The sequence below is a fragment of the Cyrtonyx montezumae genome, unplaced genomic scaffold, assembly GCF_038088225.1.
Source record: "Cyrtonyx montezumae isolate F1298 unplaced genomic scaffold, pur_monq_1.0 scaffold_5, whole genome shotgun sequence".
Taxonomy (NCBI): Eukaryota; Metazoa; Chordata; class Aves; order Galliformes; family Odontophoridae; genus Cyrtonyx; species Cyrtonyx montezumae.
The window spans coordinates 16,654,478-16,668,754 of record NW_027072056.1 but is presented as its reverse complement, the minus strand read 5'-3'; the positions used below and the strand labels follow the sequence as shown (position 1 = coordinate 16,668,754).

Here is a 14,277-nt window from a genome sequence, read left to right as displayed (position 1 = left end):
TAGGACAATTCCCAAAGAATAAACTGAGCTGATTGGTGTTTATTAGACAGCACAACAGAGACTGCAGTCCTTGGGTGCATACTGTGTGCACAGATATCAATGACTGCTTCATGTAACTGTCTAGAAATAAATCCTGCCTATCTTGGATGTTCCTTTGGTCAATATTCCTTGAAGAAAATTAGGAAGTCACTGGGGCCACTGACTGAACGAAGTAGGCCTTGTTTATATTGATGAGCTATGAGTGGCAGTGAGGAAACAAATAAGAGGACTAAATATACCGAGACAAATTGATTTCTACAGGCAGATGTTTTTGGCCTCAGTGCAAAAGGACTTCGAAGCTACTGAGGCACTGAACTGTTTTGCAGAGTGCTAATCTGAAAAATCAGAGCAGCGTTATACTGTTGCATCTCAGGGAGATCCATCTGGTGGGCAATTGCCGTCACAAAGTGAGATAGAATAGTAACTTAGGTATTATTCTCCCCTCCCCTTTTTTTTTTTTTTTAAGGGGCAGCAGGCACTTGGAGCTTGAATTCTAGTTATAATAAGCTTTTATCTTCTCTCATCTCTGATCTTCCCCCATTTCCAATAGTACGAAGTCCTCATTGCTACTAGTATGTATTTTTAGATCAAATTTGAAAGTGGACTTTCTGTTTTGCTGGCGCCATCTCTAAGTGCCTTTGTATTCAGTTGGTTGGCAAGTTTGTTTTTGTCACGTTTCCATGTCAGTAGTACTGATGCATGACAGAGAGACAGCCTCATTATGAGGTATTATACATTGTTTAGATGAATATTAAGTACTGAAAAGACTGTTATTCATTTTAAGCCTGTCCTGAAACAAAAGGTCTGTCATTTAGTTACACTGTTGTGGAACTTGATGCAATATGTGTATGCTAGGAATGTTACTGTCACTGTTCCAAATACATTACAGATTGGGTTGTTGTTATGCATCAGGAGCCTTGTGGACACAGCCAGATTAATTATGGTGATTACTGATGAACAGACACTCCGAATAGAGCCTGTGACAGTTCTTCATGTCCATGTTTTTTGTAGATGTGGCAGAATGAGCAATCTGTTCTGACTGGGACTTTATAGGCAAGAGGATGAACAAACTCTTTGTTTCTTGTGTTTGAGATATGGAGACTTAGTTGGTCTTAAGTTGCTGTTATTAGCAGGTTTATTGTTGTTCTGGTGAGTCTAAAGTGAACAGTTGTACAGCAGTCATTGTGCCCGAGTCTGGAAGGGTTAGTGGATCTACCACACCAGTTGTGTTTTTATAAATTCATTATTGTCTGAGCTGAAGCTGCTAAACCCTGGACTTCAGTGAGGAAACTAAATGGTTCGGAGTTGGGTAATAGGATACAGGTCAATATGTCAAATCCTGATTGGGTTAGTAGTTGTTTGAGGGCTCTTGATGTCTGTGCCATGAATGTGTTTGGGGTGAGGTGCTGGTCTCTGTCTCCTGGTGGACTGGCGCTTGTGTTTTCCAGACCCTTCATTCACTAGCATTCCTGCTCTTGCTGAGAGGCTCTTGCTGCCACATTTTAGCTTTTTTGCTGTGGATTCTCTACCCCTTTAACAACAAAACAACCTGCTAAAACTCCTATTTCTGTCTCAGGACAAGCAGCTGTACTCTTCTGATATAAAACAGCGTCATTAGTGCTAGAGGTACATTGCTTTTTTTCCACCATAAACTTTAATGCGTTCTGAACTAAATGTCAGTTACAAAGGGTTGTGTGCCACAGCTATGTAAAATATTGATCCTTTTCAGAGCCAGTTGTGTTGGATTTACCAGCACAGAACTTCTCTTACATGAGTCAGGTGTGCTTTGAGCACCAAGCAGGATCTCATCCTTCTGTGCAGCACTATGCATAGGTGGCTTTCTTACGCCTGCCCCTGTTTTGCTTTGACCTTTTCAGCTTTTGAATGCTCTGTCCACTTCTTTCCAAATTGTGTGAGAGAGCAGTCTGCCTGTGTCCTCTGGGAGAAATAACTGTTTTGTTAGTAACCACAACCAACTGAATCAGGCTCTACATTTAGCTCATGTGCTGAAGGTGTCAGATTGTTGTCATAGGCTGCTTGTCAGCACAGGTTCTGTGGTCTCGTAGATTCCCTCCAGAAGAAGAGAGAATGGTCTCCAAGAAAACAAAATTGTAAACAAAATTCCTGAAACTGTGGAGTGACAACAGAACATCTTTTTATTTAGGCTGGCTTACGTATGGGATTTTCTTCCAGAGAACGCACCCTTGACTTTTTTGCAGAAGGTGTTAATTCAAAAGGATTTGGAATTCAGGCTGTAAAAGCAAGACAGCCAAGCTATAAAGGGCCTTTGAGTACATGAACCTGTGAATTGAGCGTGTGAAATTTAAAGTGAATTTACTGTGTTTTAAATGTAATTGTATTTTATGAATATTTTGGTAACTAGATGTGAAATTTTCTTTTTCACCAACCTCTTTTACTCAGCCAACATAGATATTATTCTTGGCTGTTAAGGTTTTCAGATTTCATGGTGGTTTTTGTTTGTTTGCTTTTAAATAAACTCTCAGGTAGTGTTTATGTAGATCAGACCTGAGATGGCTAAAGAGGTTACCCTGTGCTGCTCAGAGAGACCATCACTGGGGTATCTAGTTGTTAAATGCATGACTTTATGGCAGTGTTAGGTTTGAACAGCAGAGAGTTTAAACCCTTGCTTCGTGTTGCAGATCTGAATCCTGAAATGCTCGATTCAACTTTCTGTGCTGTTGGCATAGGTAGAGCCAAAGCAATAGAGTTCATTGCATGTTCATCCTTCAGTAGAGTCTGTAAAATCAAAGCTTGTATGTTCTGCTTCATGTTAAGAGTAGATAGATATTTTCTAACATCTTGGTGTGAAACATCTTTCTCTGGTCTTTCTTCCCATCCTGCACTATCCTAGCTCTGCTGGTTCATGTTCTGTTCCTTAGCTCTGTGGCTGGAAATACTGGCTTTTGTTGGTGGCAGTTCTTCAGGCTTTGACAGCCTTGATATAATTGGGCATGTTTGAATGAATAGGGTGCAGGTGTGGGTGAGGGTTTTAAATCATCTGGAAGTTCAGATTCCTCTAAGCCTTATGGAAGTGCTAGGCACTGGACTTCGGAATGGGCTGTGGAAAACTAAGAGAGTCTGGTGACATATTCAAACTGGATTTTGTGGCAGTGGTAGAAGGGGAGAGACTTGTGAGGGCCCAATCGCTCTGTGCCAGGTATTAAATTAGCAAGAACTGTTGTACACTATTAGCCCTTCAGCTTCCTTTTCTGGAAGAGAATAAGGCGTGCTTACCTGCTGCTGGTTAGGAAAGTGCTAAGGGATCAGCTGTGATCTGCCAGACTTGCCCTCTGCTGCTTGTTTCATTCCACAGGACTGGAGATGTGCAACTTGTGCCACGGCTGTGTGTCAGGACAGGCAGCTCTTGTGCTTCCCTTGTGGTGGTTCTGTTTGCTGGAGGGTCGAAGGGAGGTAGGGCTAGCAGGAGAGAGCATCTTGGTGTGCTGCACTGAATGTGTTTCAGGTGTGGTGCCCTCAGGTGATATCCTTTCAAAACTGTTATTGCTGCAACAATTCTCATCAGTACAGAATTGCATTCCCTCTGGGATGCCTGTGGGTTGATTTAGTTCATGCTATTTGTGAGGAATTTAACAGGAGATGTTCTGTACCATCCAGCAGCACAGATAAGCTCACAATAGAAGGAAGGTCACAGTGCTTCGGAAAGGCTCGATCTTTGTTATGCACCACCTATTCAAAACAATATGTGCTAGAGAGGGCTTGAAAAACTGACCCAAAGCCAATGAGCTGGATGACTGAAAGTCCTCCTGGCAGCTGGAGTGATGTAGGAGAGATCTGGCAACAGTAGTACAATGGAACAAGTCCCTGACAGCAGCATCAATACCCAGCCTTTGGGAGGGTAAAAGGTGTTGGGACTCCTGCCAGGCTGTGCTACTGAAATGTCCATGTTTTTAATCAGCACCAGGAATAAATCTCTACAATCCCTTTGTCATGCCTTCATCTCCAAGCACTCTAATTGCATGCATGGAGAGAATCCCATCCAAGAATCTGAAAGATGCTAAAAAACATTGAAGAAGCATTTACCAACTTCCTTGTTAACCACTTCTAAGAATTAGATCACCTGAGATCTGTTTTTTCTCAGACAAGACTGCGATTAACAGTTGTCTGAATCCAGGGCTTTAGACTTCTGTTTTGGATGCTGTTGGGGAAGCCATGCTTCTGTTTGGGAATACTGTTCTTGCAATCTAATCCTTCCCCTGCCTCCCCCCCCGAATTTGACCATATGTCTGCGCTTCATTATTTCTACATCTTACAAATTTCTATGCCTACAAACCCTTATGGATTGAGCACTCAAGCTGAGTCTTTTAGCAGACTTCAGTACCTCCAAATTGGGTGCTCCCTAATCTGTAGTTGGCATATGATCAGTTTCAATGGGTTTCTCTAGGCTGTGATAGGGCTTGAAAAGTTCTTAGGGGGCTCATAATGTAAACCAGTTGTAATGAGATATGAAAACCACATTTTAAGTGCTTGCAGGAAAGACTTGCATTTCTTTGCTTTTTCTGCTTGCTGAGTCCTTTCTGTCCTGTTTAGTTCCTTCTGTGCTGTAACTGTTTGTATCATTCCTTCTAGGATTCAGAAGGAGGTCTCTATGTGTGCATGAACACGTTTCTGGGATTTGGAAGGGAACACATTGAGAGGCATTACCGGAAAACAGGACAGTGTGTGTATTTGCATCTGAAACGACATGTGATAGAGGTGAGACTTGTGGCTTCCCAACTAACTAGCCTGGCAGATCTTCTGTCTATTGCTTGTTTCAATAACAAATTTTTGGCATAGACCAAATCTTGAACGACAGAAATGATCATGTTCAGATGCAGAGCTGGATACTGGATTCAGGTGCTTGGATCACAAACTAACATACAGTTCCAGTTCTGAGATGAATCACAAGTCCTGAAGGGGGTTTATGCCCCCTTAAAGACCTGAAGGATGCATGTAGCTGCCTGACTTCTACTGATCTCTTTCACTGTATGTTTCTACATATAACATACATGTTGTGTGTAACTAAGTGCTTTTTAGAGATCTGCCTTTGAAGTGTAGAATTACTGGTTTGGCTCAGATCTGGCTGGAAGTTTCTGAAATATTTTTAATGAGGTTTTGGCTTAGGATGACATGAGTTCTTTTAATATTTCTATGCCATTAAATCATGAGCCTTAATCATGATCTGACCACTTTTTTTTTTCTATAGATAACTGTTCATATTTTGTAAGAATTATAATGAGGTGGATTGTGTCTCTCATGTGGAGACTGTTAGTAATTGTTATATGTTAGAACTGTCTTAGCTGGTAAGGCTGAAAGCTGTGTTTTCCTTCACAGTATTAGCTGAATTTTTACAGAATCTAGTCTAGTTCTAGCAATGGTTCTTCTGAGTTAAGTTTTTGCTCTTAAAATATCTGTGACTAGGTGAGCAGATGCTCTGTCAGAATTTCTCATATTTAACTTTCTTCTAGTAGGTGACCCATGAATTGTCAGTGTTAAGGTAAACTCGAATTAAAGTAAGGGTTCAAAAATTCCTTTCCTGAATGAAGATTTAGCTGACGAACTTCAGAAGGGAGGGATAAATAATTGATTATTGTTCAGTATTGCATATAGATTCACAGAAGCTTGGGGGTTGGGAGGGACCTTTGGAGATGATTTAATTTAACACCCCTACTAAAGCATTTTCCCCAGAATAGGTTGCACAGGTGAGCATCTAGGTGGGCTTTGAATATCTGAAGAGAAGGAGACTCTACAAGACAACTTGTAAAGGATAAACAACTTCTCTGGATGTCTTGTTCCAGTTCTCTGAAACCTTCAAAGGAAAGTAGCTGTTCATCATATTCTGGTAGAACTTCTTGTATTCCTGTTGCCCCTTGTTCTGTCTTGGCACTACTGAAAAGAGCCTGGCTCCATCCATTTGACTCCCTCACTTTAGGTATTTGTAAGTGCTGACAAGTTCCCCTCTCAGTCTTCTCCAGGCTGTGCTGTCCCAGGTCTTCCAGCCTTTCTTGATATGAGAGATGCCACAGACCCCTCATAATCTTTGTGGTCCTCTGTTGGACTCTTTCTTGAAGTTCTTTGTGTGTCATGAACTGGGGAGCTCAAAACTGGATCCAGTTCTCCAGAAGGAGAAGTTCACCTCCCTTGATCTACTGGCTGTACTCTTCCTAATGCACCCCAGGATGCCATTGTCCTTCTTGCTCACAAGGACATGCTGCTGCCTCGTAGTTAACCTGTTCTCCACCAAGATGCCCTGTTCTTTTCCACAGAGCTCCTTTCTAGCGGTTCAGCCCCTAATCTGTACTGAGGCATGTGGTTATTCCTCCCCAGGTACAGTGCTCTATGCTTACCCATGTTGAACCTCATAAATTTTCTCTCTGCTCAACTCTCCAACCTGTCCTGGTCTTTCTGAATGGCAGCACAGCCTCCTGTGTAGTACACCTTTGGTTGAACTACTTCAGGGCTTCCTAATCTTTCTCCTTGTGAATCATGATGTAGCAGAGGAGCCTGGCATCTGTGTGTGAAGGTTATGGCACGTTGGATCATGTGGTAGGAAACAATATTTGACTACACTGTACTGGTGAAGACTGTCATCTAACTTAGCTCTCAAATACAATTTTTCTTAAGTTAGCTGTGGATTTTGTTTACCATCACAATTTGATTCTTACATGCTATGTGCATTTTTCTTTGAGCAGTTTGTAACTTCATCTGGTGAAGTCCTAAAGTGTCTAGCGTGTGCTACATTGTGGTTTTGGTTTTTAACCCAAGCTTTTGATGGTGTGTGATACAGTAAAGCCCAAGGCATTGGTTACACTGTGTAAGGATTCTTTAAGAGGGACTGCTGTTCTCGCCTGTGCTTCCTTTGGTATCATCCTTGCAGAATGTACTGCATTGCTGCAGAAATACTCATTTGCTTCCAAAGGTGTTTGGAATAAGTAGCAGCCTTGAGTTTTGTCACAACTCTATTGGAAAACAAGGATCAGATCTTTAACCTATTAGCTTAAATAGAGGTAGAGTATCTGCCAGTGGCAGACCATCATCTCAGACATTTGATGAATTGTCAGAAAAAAAGTTAATCAAAGCAACAAAATTGATTTTTTCTTTTTCCTTTATGATTTCATTTTTCAGAGTTTTGAAACTAGTAGCTCTTATGTTGTGTTTGACTGTTGCATATGACTGTCTAGTCAGCACAGGGCAAAGGTTGAGCTTGGTGCTATAATCCTATTTAAAACACAGGACAGAGAAGCATGGAATTTCTTATAGTAATTGGTTCCTGGATGTTATATCCTGTTATGGAAAGACATAGCAGTATTGCAGTGAAAGGAAACGTGGCCAAATGTCATCTGGTATGAGAAACACTGCAAATAGAATTTAATGCCACAAATTTAATTCTTGTTTGCTGGGATCACATCTGTTAGGAGACAAATTGTTTTGTGCGTGGGGAGCGTTCTCAGTAATTTCTGACAAGTAGAGAAGCAATTTCAAATACTATCAGGTTCTGAGGTTTTCAGGAGCACTGAACATCTGCAATTCCAGTTTAGATCAGCTTTCAGTGTGGAAAAATGAAGCTGTATTACATGATAGACTGGCAGTGATTGAAACACTCCATGTGAATTCTTCCTCTTTGCAATCTCTATTCTTAGTGATTTTTCACAACATCCCACTTGGAGATATCAGAATTCAAACTGAGCCTCTCAGTATTGGAAACAGCTTTTCTTAGTTCTGAAGCTATGGTCCTGACAACATGTGTAATAAAAAAAATTCATTACACACTTGTAACCAGGTTACGCTGTGTCTTGCTGCTGCTTTTATTAAGTGCATATAGACTTGACTTTTTAAGTGCTAGTAGTTTGAAGGAAGGAATGCTCTGCTTTTTAACTACATTGAGCAATTTCTTTTTTTTATATTTATTTGTTTACTTATTTATTTTAATACTGGAGTTGCATCACAGTCTCCCTTTCCCTAATAGGATAATAGGTTTTGTTCTTTAGCATAGCCCAGGACTTTCTCTTTCGAAGAATGGGGAACTTCCTTATGATATACAAGACCTAGTTGATGACTGAAGTTTTTGCTGTGGTCAAAGCTTTTATTTACATGGTGAAGGGAACCACCCAAAATATGCGACCCTTTCACCTTCCAAGAAGCAGGAGGCAAACACGAGCTTTCCTAGGCTGACAGGTTCTTGGCTGGTTTCTTTCCACCTGTTGCATCCCAGTATTATTTAAAAAGTAAATGATGGAAAAAAAAAAAAAGTAACCTAACAACCTCACCAATTACACTAACATTATGCACCACATAATACAGCATGTTCACATTATAGCCACAGAGGTTGATTTCATTTGATTTACTGTTGCCTGTTGAGATGCAAAAGTATTAACTTACATGTTTTCTTATCCACTAGCATTGTCCCCAGAAGCTGAGGTGGTTTTTTTTTGTTTGTTTTTTTAATTGAGAAACTAGTGCTTGAAACTGGATGTCAGTAGGAAATTACTGTTCTCTACTGTGGAGTTTGAGTGGTCACAGTAGAATTTGTCAAGAAAGACTGAATCTTTTATGCAGAAATCTTTTTCTTTCCCTCTTGAATTCAGCTTTACTCCTTAAAATTCTAGAGGGGATCTAGTGTTAAGAGATCTGGGTGGTGCTGGAAGACCCTGTCTTGTTGCTAGAACTGCAGTCACCTGTGATGACTGTGAGACATACATGCTTAGTTGCTAACAGAGCAAAGTAGGAAGGATTCAGATGGTAATTTTCTCAAGTGTGGTGAGCAGTGCTGGGTTGTCCCTTTGTCAGAGGTAAATGCAGAAAACTTGAAAACTTGCATTCTTGCTGAAGGAGGCTGTGGTTTGATAGAAAGACCATGAACAAATGTATACATGTCAGAAATGATGGTGGTATGCAGTTGTTGCTGATTTGCTGTTATTTCACTTGATGGATTTTTAATTGTCTCTTTCTCTTTCCAGAAGGTACCAGGGGCATCTGGTGGAGCTTTACCAAAAAGGAGGAATGCTAAGCTATTTTTAGGTATTGTGAACAGCTGCTTTCACACAGTCCTTTCCTGACACTATCTGCATGTGTACTTGGGTTCTGTCTGCCATTGTGTTTGGCTTTGGGGCTTCTGGAGAGTTCTTTTTTGTTGTTTTCTTTTTGTTCTGTTTTGTTTTCCTCCTCTCTCTTTTGGCTTTTAATTTTTAAAGGTGATCTGGACAAGTAATTCTTAGCAATTCGGGAACCAATTTGGTGATAGGTGTACACATACATGAGTTTAATATTTTAATCTAAAATTGTTTCTTGACTACTGTCAAACAGCTATAGTTTGGAAGGCATTTTTTTTGGACCGTTTATGTCATGCTCTCTCTTGTTGATATCCAGAAAACACCCTTTAATTAAAGTATTAATCCTTAACTTCAGATGCAGCAGGGCCCTAGTGTGGCATTTTTCTGCCAAGGGAACAGTTATTTACATTTTTAAGGGGTTGTTACACAGGTAGATACTCGTAAGTGATTGTTGTGGTCTTTCCTGTAATAAATGCAGCAGTACATACATCGTTAGCATCTTTTACCAATCTTTGTTCCCTTATGTCTACTATCATATCCCATTTCTTCATGGAAAATTTTCTTATCAAGTCCTTTTCATCAAAAACATTTAATCTTTAATACTGTTTGATTCGTGTTACCCAAAAAGCCCGAGGGCTCCTTAAATACAAATGAGGAGAATTTGATTCAGTGCCTATATTCTCCTTCCTCCCAGTACTTGTGATACTCTTTTGTTTCTTCTATTTGTTCTTTTTGTACTAGTAGGAAATAGTGATTTTTTTCCCCTTTGAGATAATGAAGAGGTTAAACGTTTTCATTACTGTTTCCAACTCTTATGGTCAAGTGGGAACAGTGGAAAGTTCTCCAACTATAATTGCTTTGATCTGTAGAATGTCTCTCTAAGAGGCCTTTTCAAATTGCAGTTGATTAAATTGCTGTCTTTAGTGTCTGGAGTAAGTTTTGCAAGGAGAACAAAAAAGCCTTAATATTGCTCATAAACAAATGGAACTTCTTTTATAGGAAAGGATTGTTAAGTTGAAGATGGTGGTCTAAATTACCATTTACAGTCATTTTACCTTGAAAATATTTTTTTATCACTGGATGGTTGTAAAATGGTGAGCACAAAAACAGAGCTGCAATGCAGTAATGGTTGTACAGTGCTAGAAGTCTAAGCATAAACAAGAGGTGCAACACCACAGTAGAACTTTATTCTTAGTGATGCACTACATAACTTTCTGAGGCTCCTGTCACTGTGGTATGCTGGCACACGGTGTGTGTGGCATCATGTCTCTGATGTGTCGTGTTGGAGGAGTCCTTAAATTCCATCCTTGAGCATAAGCTTTTAGTTCCCACTGATTAGATCTGGCACGACAGTTCCAACTGTCTCAATCCCAGTGAACTTCAGAAGGCAGTGCAGTCTCATTGGAGGTGAATTTATAGCCCATCTATCACTTTTTTTTTCCAATGCTTCTGGAACTAATGTAGTTGTTAAAATGTATCTTGTCTGTTTTTCTACAGTCTTCTTGGCAGGCCCTGTTGCTTGGCTTTAAAGTGTTATCAACTCTGTGTTGTCATTTTTGAGATAGTATTTCTATGCAGCCAAATTCTTTGTATTCACTTACTTGGTTTAGCAGATCTTATTTATATGTTACCATACTTAGAAAAACAAATAATTATCCCTGTGCTTGTTCATAGGAAACACATTTCTGTCCTTTCCATGTTTCTGAGGAAATTAAAGCACAGAGAGGTCAGAGAGTTTGGTCATTTTGCATGTGACAGCAGTAGAGATGGTTAGCAAAATTTGACGTCTTTTCTCTTAACTCATCATCTTTCTGACTGGTTTGGAGCTGCCAGTCTTCTCGTCTGTTGTGGTTTTTTTTCTTTATTGTGAACTTGGACACCTCTGATAGAAACGTGCACCAAAGGAGTGATTGTCAGCCTGTACATGTAGCCTGCCACTTAGGGCTTAACCTGGCAGCACTCAATGATAGCTTCAACATCACTGTGTTTCTAGGTGTAGCTATCTGAATAATTCCCTGAAAGCAAAAAGAATTAAGCTGTCTGAATAAAGTCAATCCAGTTTTGGCATTTGTTGCATTGTTTCTAATAAGCCTCTTGGATGTAAGGTTATTACAGATATTAAAACCTTTTTAATCTCCTTAGTATTAGGAAAACATATTTTGTTTGCTCATTGATTAGTTTCTATTTTTCACTGCTGCTGTCCAGCAAATACCACAGAAACACAGACAGGCTGGGTTATTTCACTGGAAGCTTTATCTTCCCGTGAGCATGGAAGGATGCCTAGTGAAGTTTGTGTGCCCATGCACTAGGATTTTTGTTAGGTTTTTTTTTTTTTTCCCCTCCTTTTCAAGAGGGCTAGAGTGTGTCAGCAGGGAGAGCTCTGTTATATTCAGGAGGCATAACAATATTGTGCATGAAAATATGAGCTGCCTCAAATCTAGCATGTTTAAGTATTGCTAGGCACTGTGGATTTGGTAACTTTGCTCGCTCATGTGGTGCAAGCTGTCTGGGGATTTGGGTGATTTCTAAAGCAGACTCTGCAGCATGGAGCATGGACTAATGTCCTCACTGCCCTGGTATCTAGGGTAGCAAGTTTGAAGATGCTTGCTGTCTGTCAGTATGCATGGACACACAAAAGTTTTAGATCCAGTCTGTGAAGTGGAAATAAATTATTTGATGAGATGACATGGTTGTTCCCCATCACTTCGGAACGCTTTCAGATAAGAAACTGCTGGACTGCTGTCTCTGGTATATAACCTCATGATTAAATTGGCCACAGTGTGGTCAATATGACACTAGCTTTTAAGGGGAAGTGGGTGGGGGAAGGCAGGATGGGACTAGAAAATGCATCACTGCTACGTGTTATTTTCATGGTAGTGCATCTGGAAGAAGAAAGGACCAGAATTAATAGGAAGTCATATGAATGTGACCAAAAGGAAAAAAAAAAAAGCCAAAAAAACGCTGGTTTTGTAAAGTGATGGGTCTGCCAGAATAGCTGGGGAGATGCTGTCACTACAGTGAAAAGAGCAATTTGATTAACAAAATGTGCTGTGTTGTTCTGTAGAAGATCTTCATCAGAAGGGTCAATGGAATAAGAGAGAAGATCCTTGTACTGGAGGGACAGTTCTTGCAGCAGAAAATAATCAGCAGAATCCTTATAATGTTTTAATTATGAAGAATTAATATAATCATAAATGATCTGGAAAGGGACTGAAAAATGAGGAAACTATGTTGCAATCAGTTTAAAATTATGCAGAAGATCACATTAAAATAATTTCTAGTTTTGTTACTCAGTAACTAAACAATAGAAGAAGGAAATGTTGAAAAATAGGGAGACAAGAGTGGTTTAACTGTGTAGTAGAAAAGCAGAGTCACAGCCTGAAGCAATGACTGAGCACCTGGTGGAAGGCAGGGCCAACCCAGGGGAGCTCAGGTGCATGCAATGTACCTGAGTGACCAGAAGGGCTGAAGCCCCTTCCCAGACTTCATTTAAGGGTTGGCAATGTAAACAAGGGTATCTTGCTGGAGATCTCTGTGTACCTGTGTCCTTTCAAGGGTAAGCAGATTTCTTTTCTTTGTTTCTGTGCCCATGACTGTACATTTCAGAATATCCTTACTTGCTGCAGCCTAGGACTTTGCTGTTGTGCTGTCATTGCTGTACTTTCCGTCACATTACTGCATTACAAACTGTATGGGCACATTGTGATCTGAATTAACTATTGCTGTTTAGATACTGAAATGTGGTGTGGATGGTTCATTGCAAATATTAGCCCTGTTATCAAGTGGAAAATGAGTGGAGTGACAGTTGATATTTGGTTCTCTATATATTTTGTATTCAAAATCAGAAGTGAACCTCTGCTCTGAGCAGAGGAACCAGGTAGCTATCTAGAAGATAAGAGATACCCTCTGAGGAGGGAACTGCAGCATTTCTGCCTTGTTCTGCATTCTTCCTGGGTGGCTGTTGGCCCATGTCAGGCACTGGACTGTAGTCTAAACAGAACTGGCAGGGTGGCTGTCATAAAATTTGTCTATAGACAGATGTCCTCTTCCAGATCGGTTGACATAACAGTATCTGCCAGTCCAGCAATTTGTGAGAGCTCTGATTTGAGCAAAGTCAGGGATAACTTAGACCATCAATTAAACCATTTTGGAGTACTCAAATGAACAGCTCTGTCAGCAGATCTGCAAGGATGGTAATTGCAGATGAGGGGAGCCTCACTAGGGAGGAGTATCTGTGACATACAGCTGGTCTTGGAGAAGACATCAGAAAGGACAATTTTTACTTAGGGAGACTGGGAGAGCATGTAAACTTGTTGAGCTTCTCCTGCCTGATGCCTGCCCACAGAGGGCAGTGGTAATCCTTAAAGGTAGGGCTTCCAAAAAGGCCATTCATAAGAGTGTCCATGCTGTGTTTAACCACAGGTCTGCTTAGCTCTTCCTGCTCTCATAGCAGCCAGAAGCAAAACCCTGCTTTCTCTAAAGATGTTCTTGTTTTTGAAAGCTTCTGAAGAGGACTTTAACCACTAGTGGTTTAATGTTTTGTAACCAAGCGCTTATGGATTATATATAGATTGATGAGATGGGGAAAAAAAAAGTGATTTAAGGGGATTTCAGTGTGTCCTGATAATATATTTAAAATTTAAAATTGTACCAGCTTACCAGCAGTAAAAGTGAAGCTGATCAGATCAGGAGTGAACCTGTTGCCTTTTAGGCTTGGGTTTGTTATAGAGTGGTGAGCAAATTCCTTATGATAATCAGGTCTTAATAGTCTACTATTTTAGGTGGAAACGTAGAAGTGAGATTAAATTAATAAGAGCTAACACCGCTAGATAAATGTTCAGAATTTAAATTCTGATGGCTTCACTTGTGTAGAGCCAGAAATCCAGTGGGTGGGGTCTATTTCCAGCACCGAGTACACCATACTAATGCTTTTGAGATGTAGTAAGCAATGCAAGTGATTTTTATATATAGTGAATGATGCAAATGATCCTAGCGGAAAGTTTTGCTTTCATTTTTTTCCCATAGAAGTGGATGATATGACTGTGGAATGTATTTTTCCTTTCATTTCTTCTTTTTTAAATAGCTCATCTGATGAGGTGTTGTGGTTTAACTTGGCAGGGAGCTCAGCACCAGGCAGTCTTATGCTCACCCCACTCTCTCCAGTGGGAAG

General features: G+C 40.3%; 1 protein-coding gene across 1 annotated transcript in view; it reads left to right on the top strand.

Moving 5' to 3' along the window:
* Positions 1 to 14,277, top strand: part of USP13 (ubiquitin specific peptidase 13) — a 40,886-nt gene that overhangs the window by 2,380 nt on the left and 24,229 nt on the right. The window contains exons 2-3 of the mRNA XM_065748017.1: positions 4,648 to 4,773; positions 9,015 to 9,075. Of these exons, the coding sequence (XP_065604089.1) occupies positions 4,648 to 4,773; positions 9,015 to 9,075 (187 nt within the window). The remainder of the gene's footprint in view (positions 1 to 4,647; positions 4,774 to 9,014; positions 9,076 to 14,277) is intronic.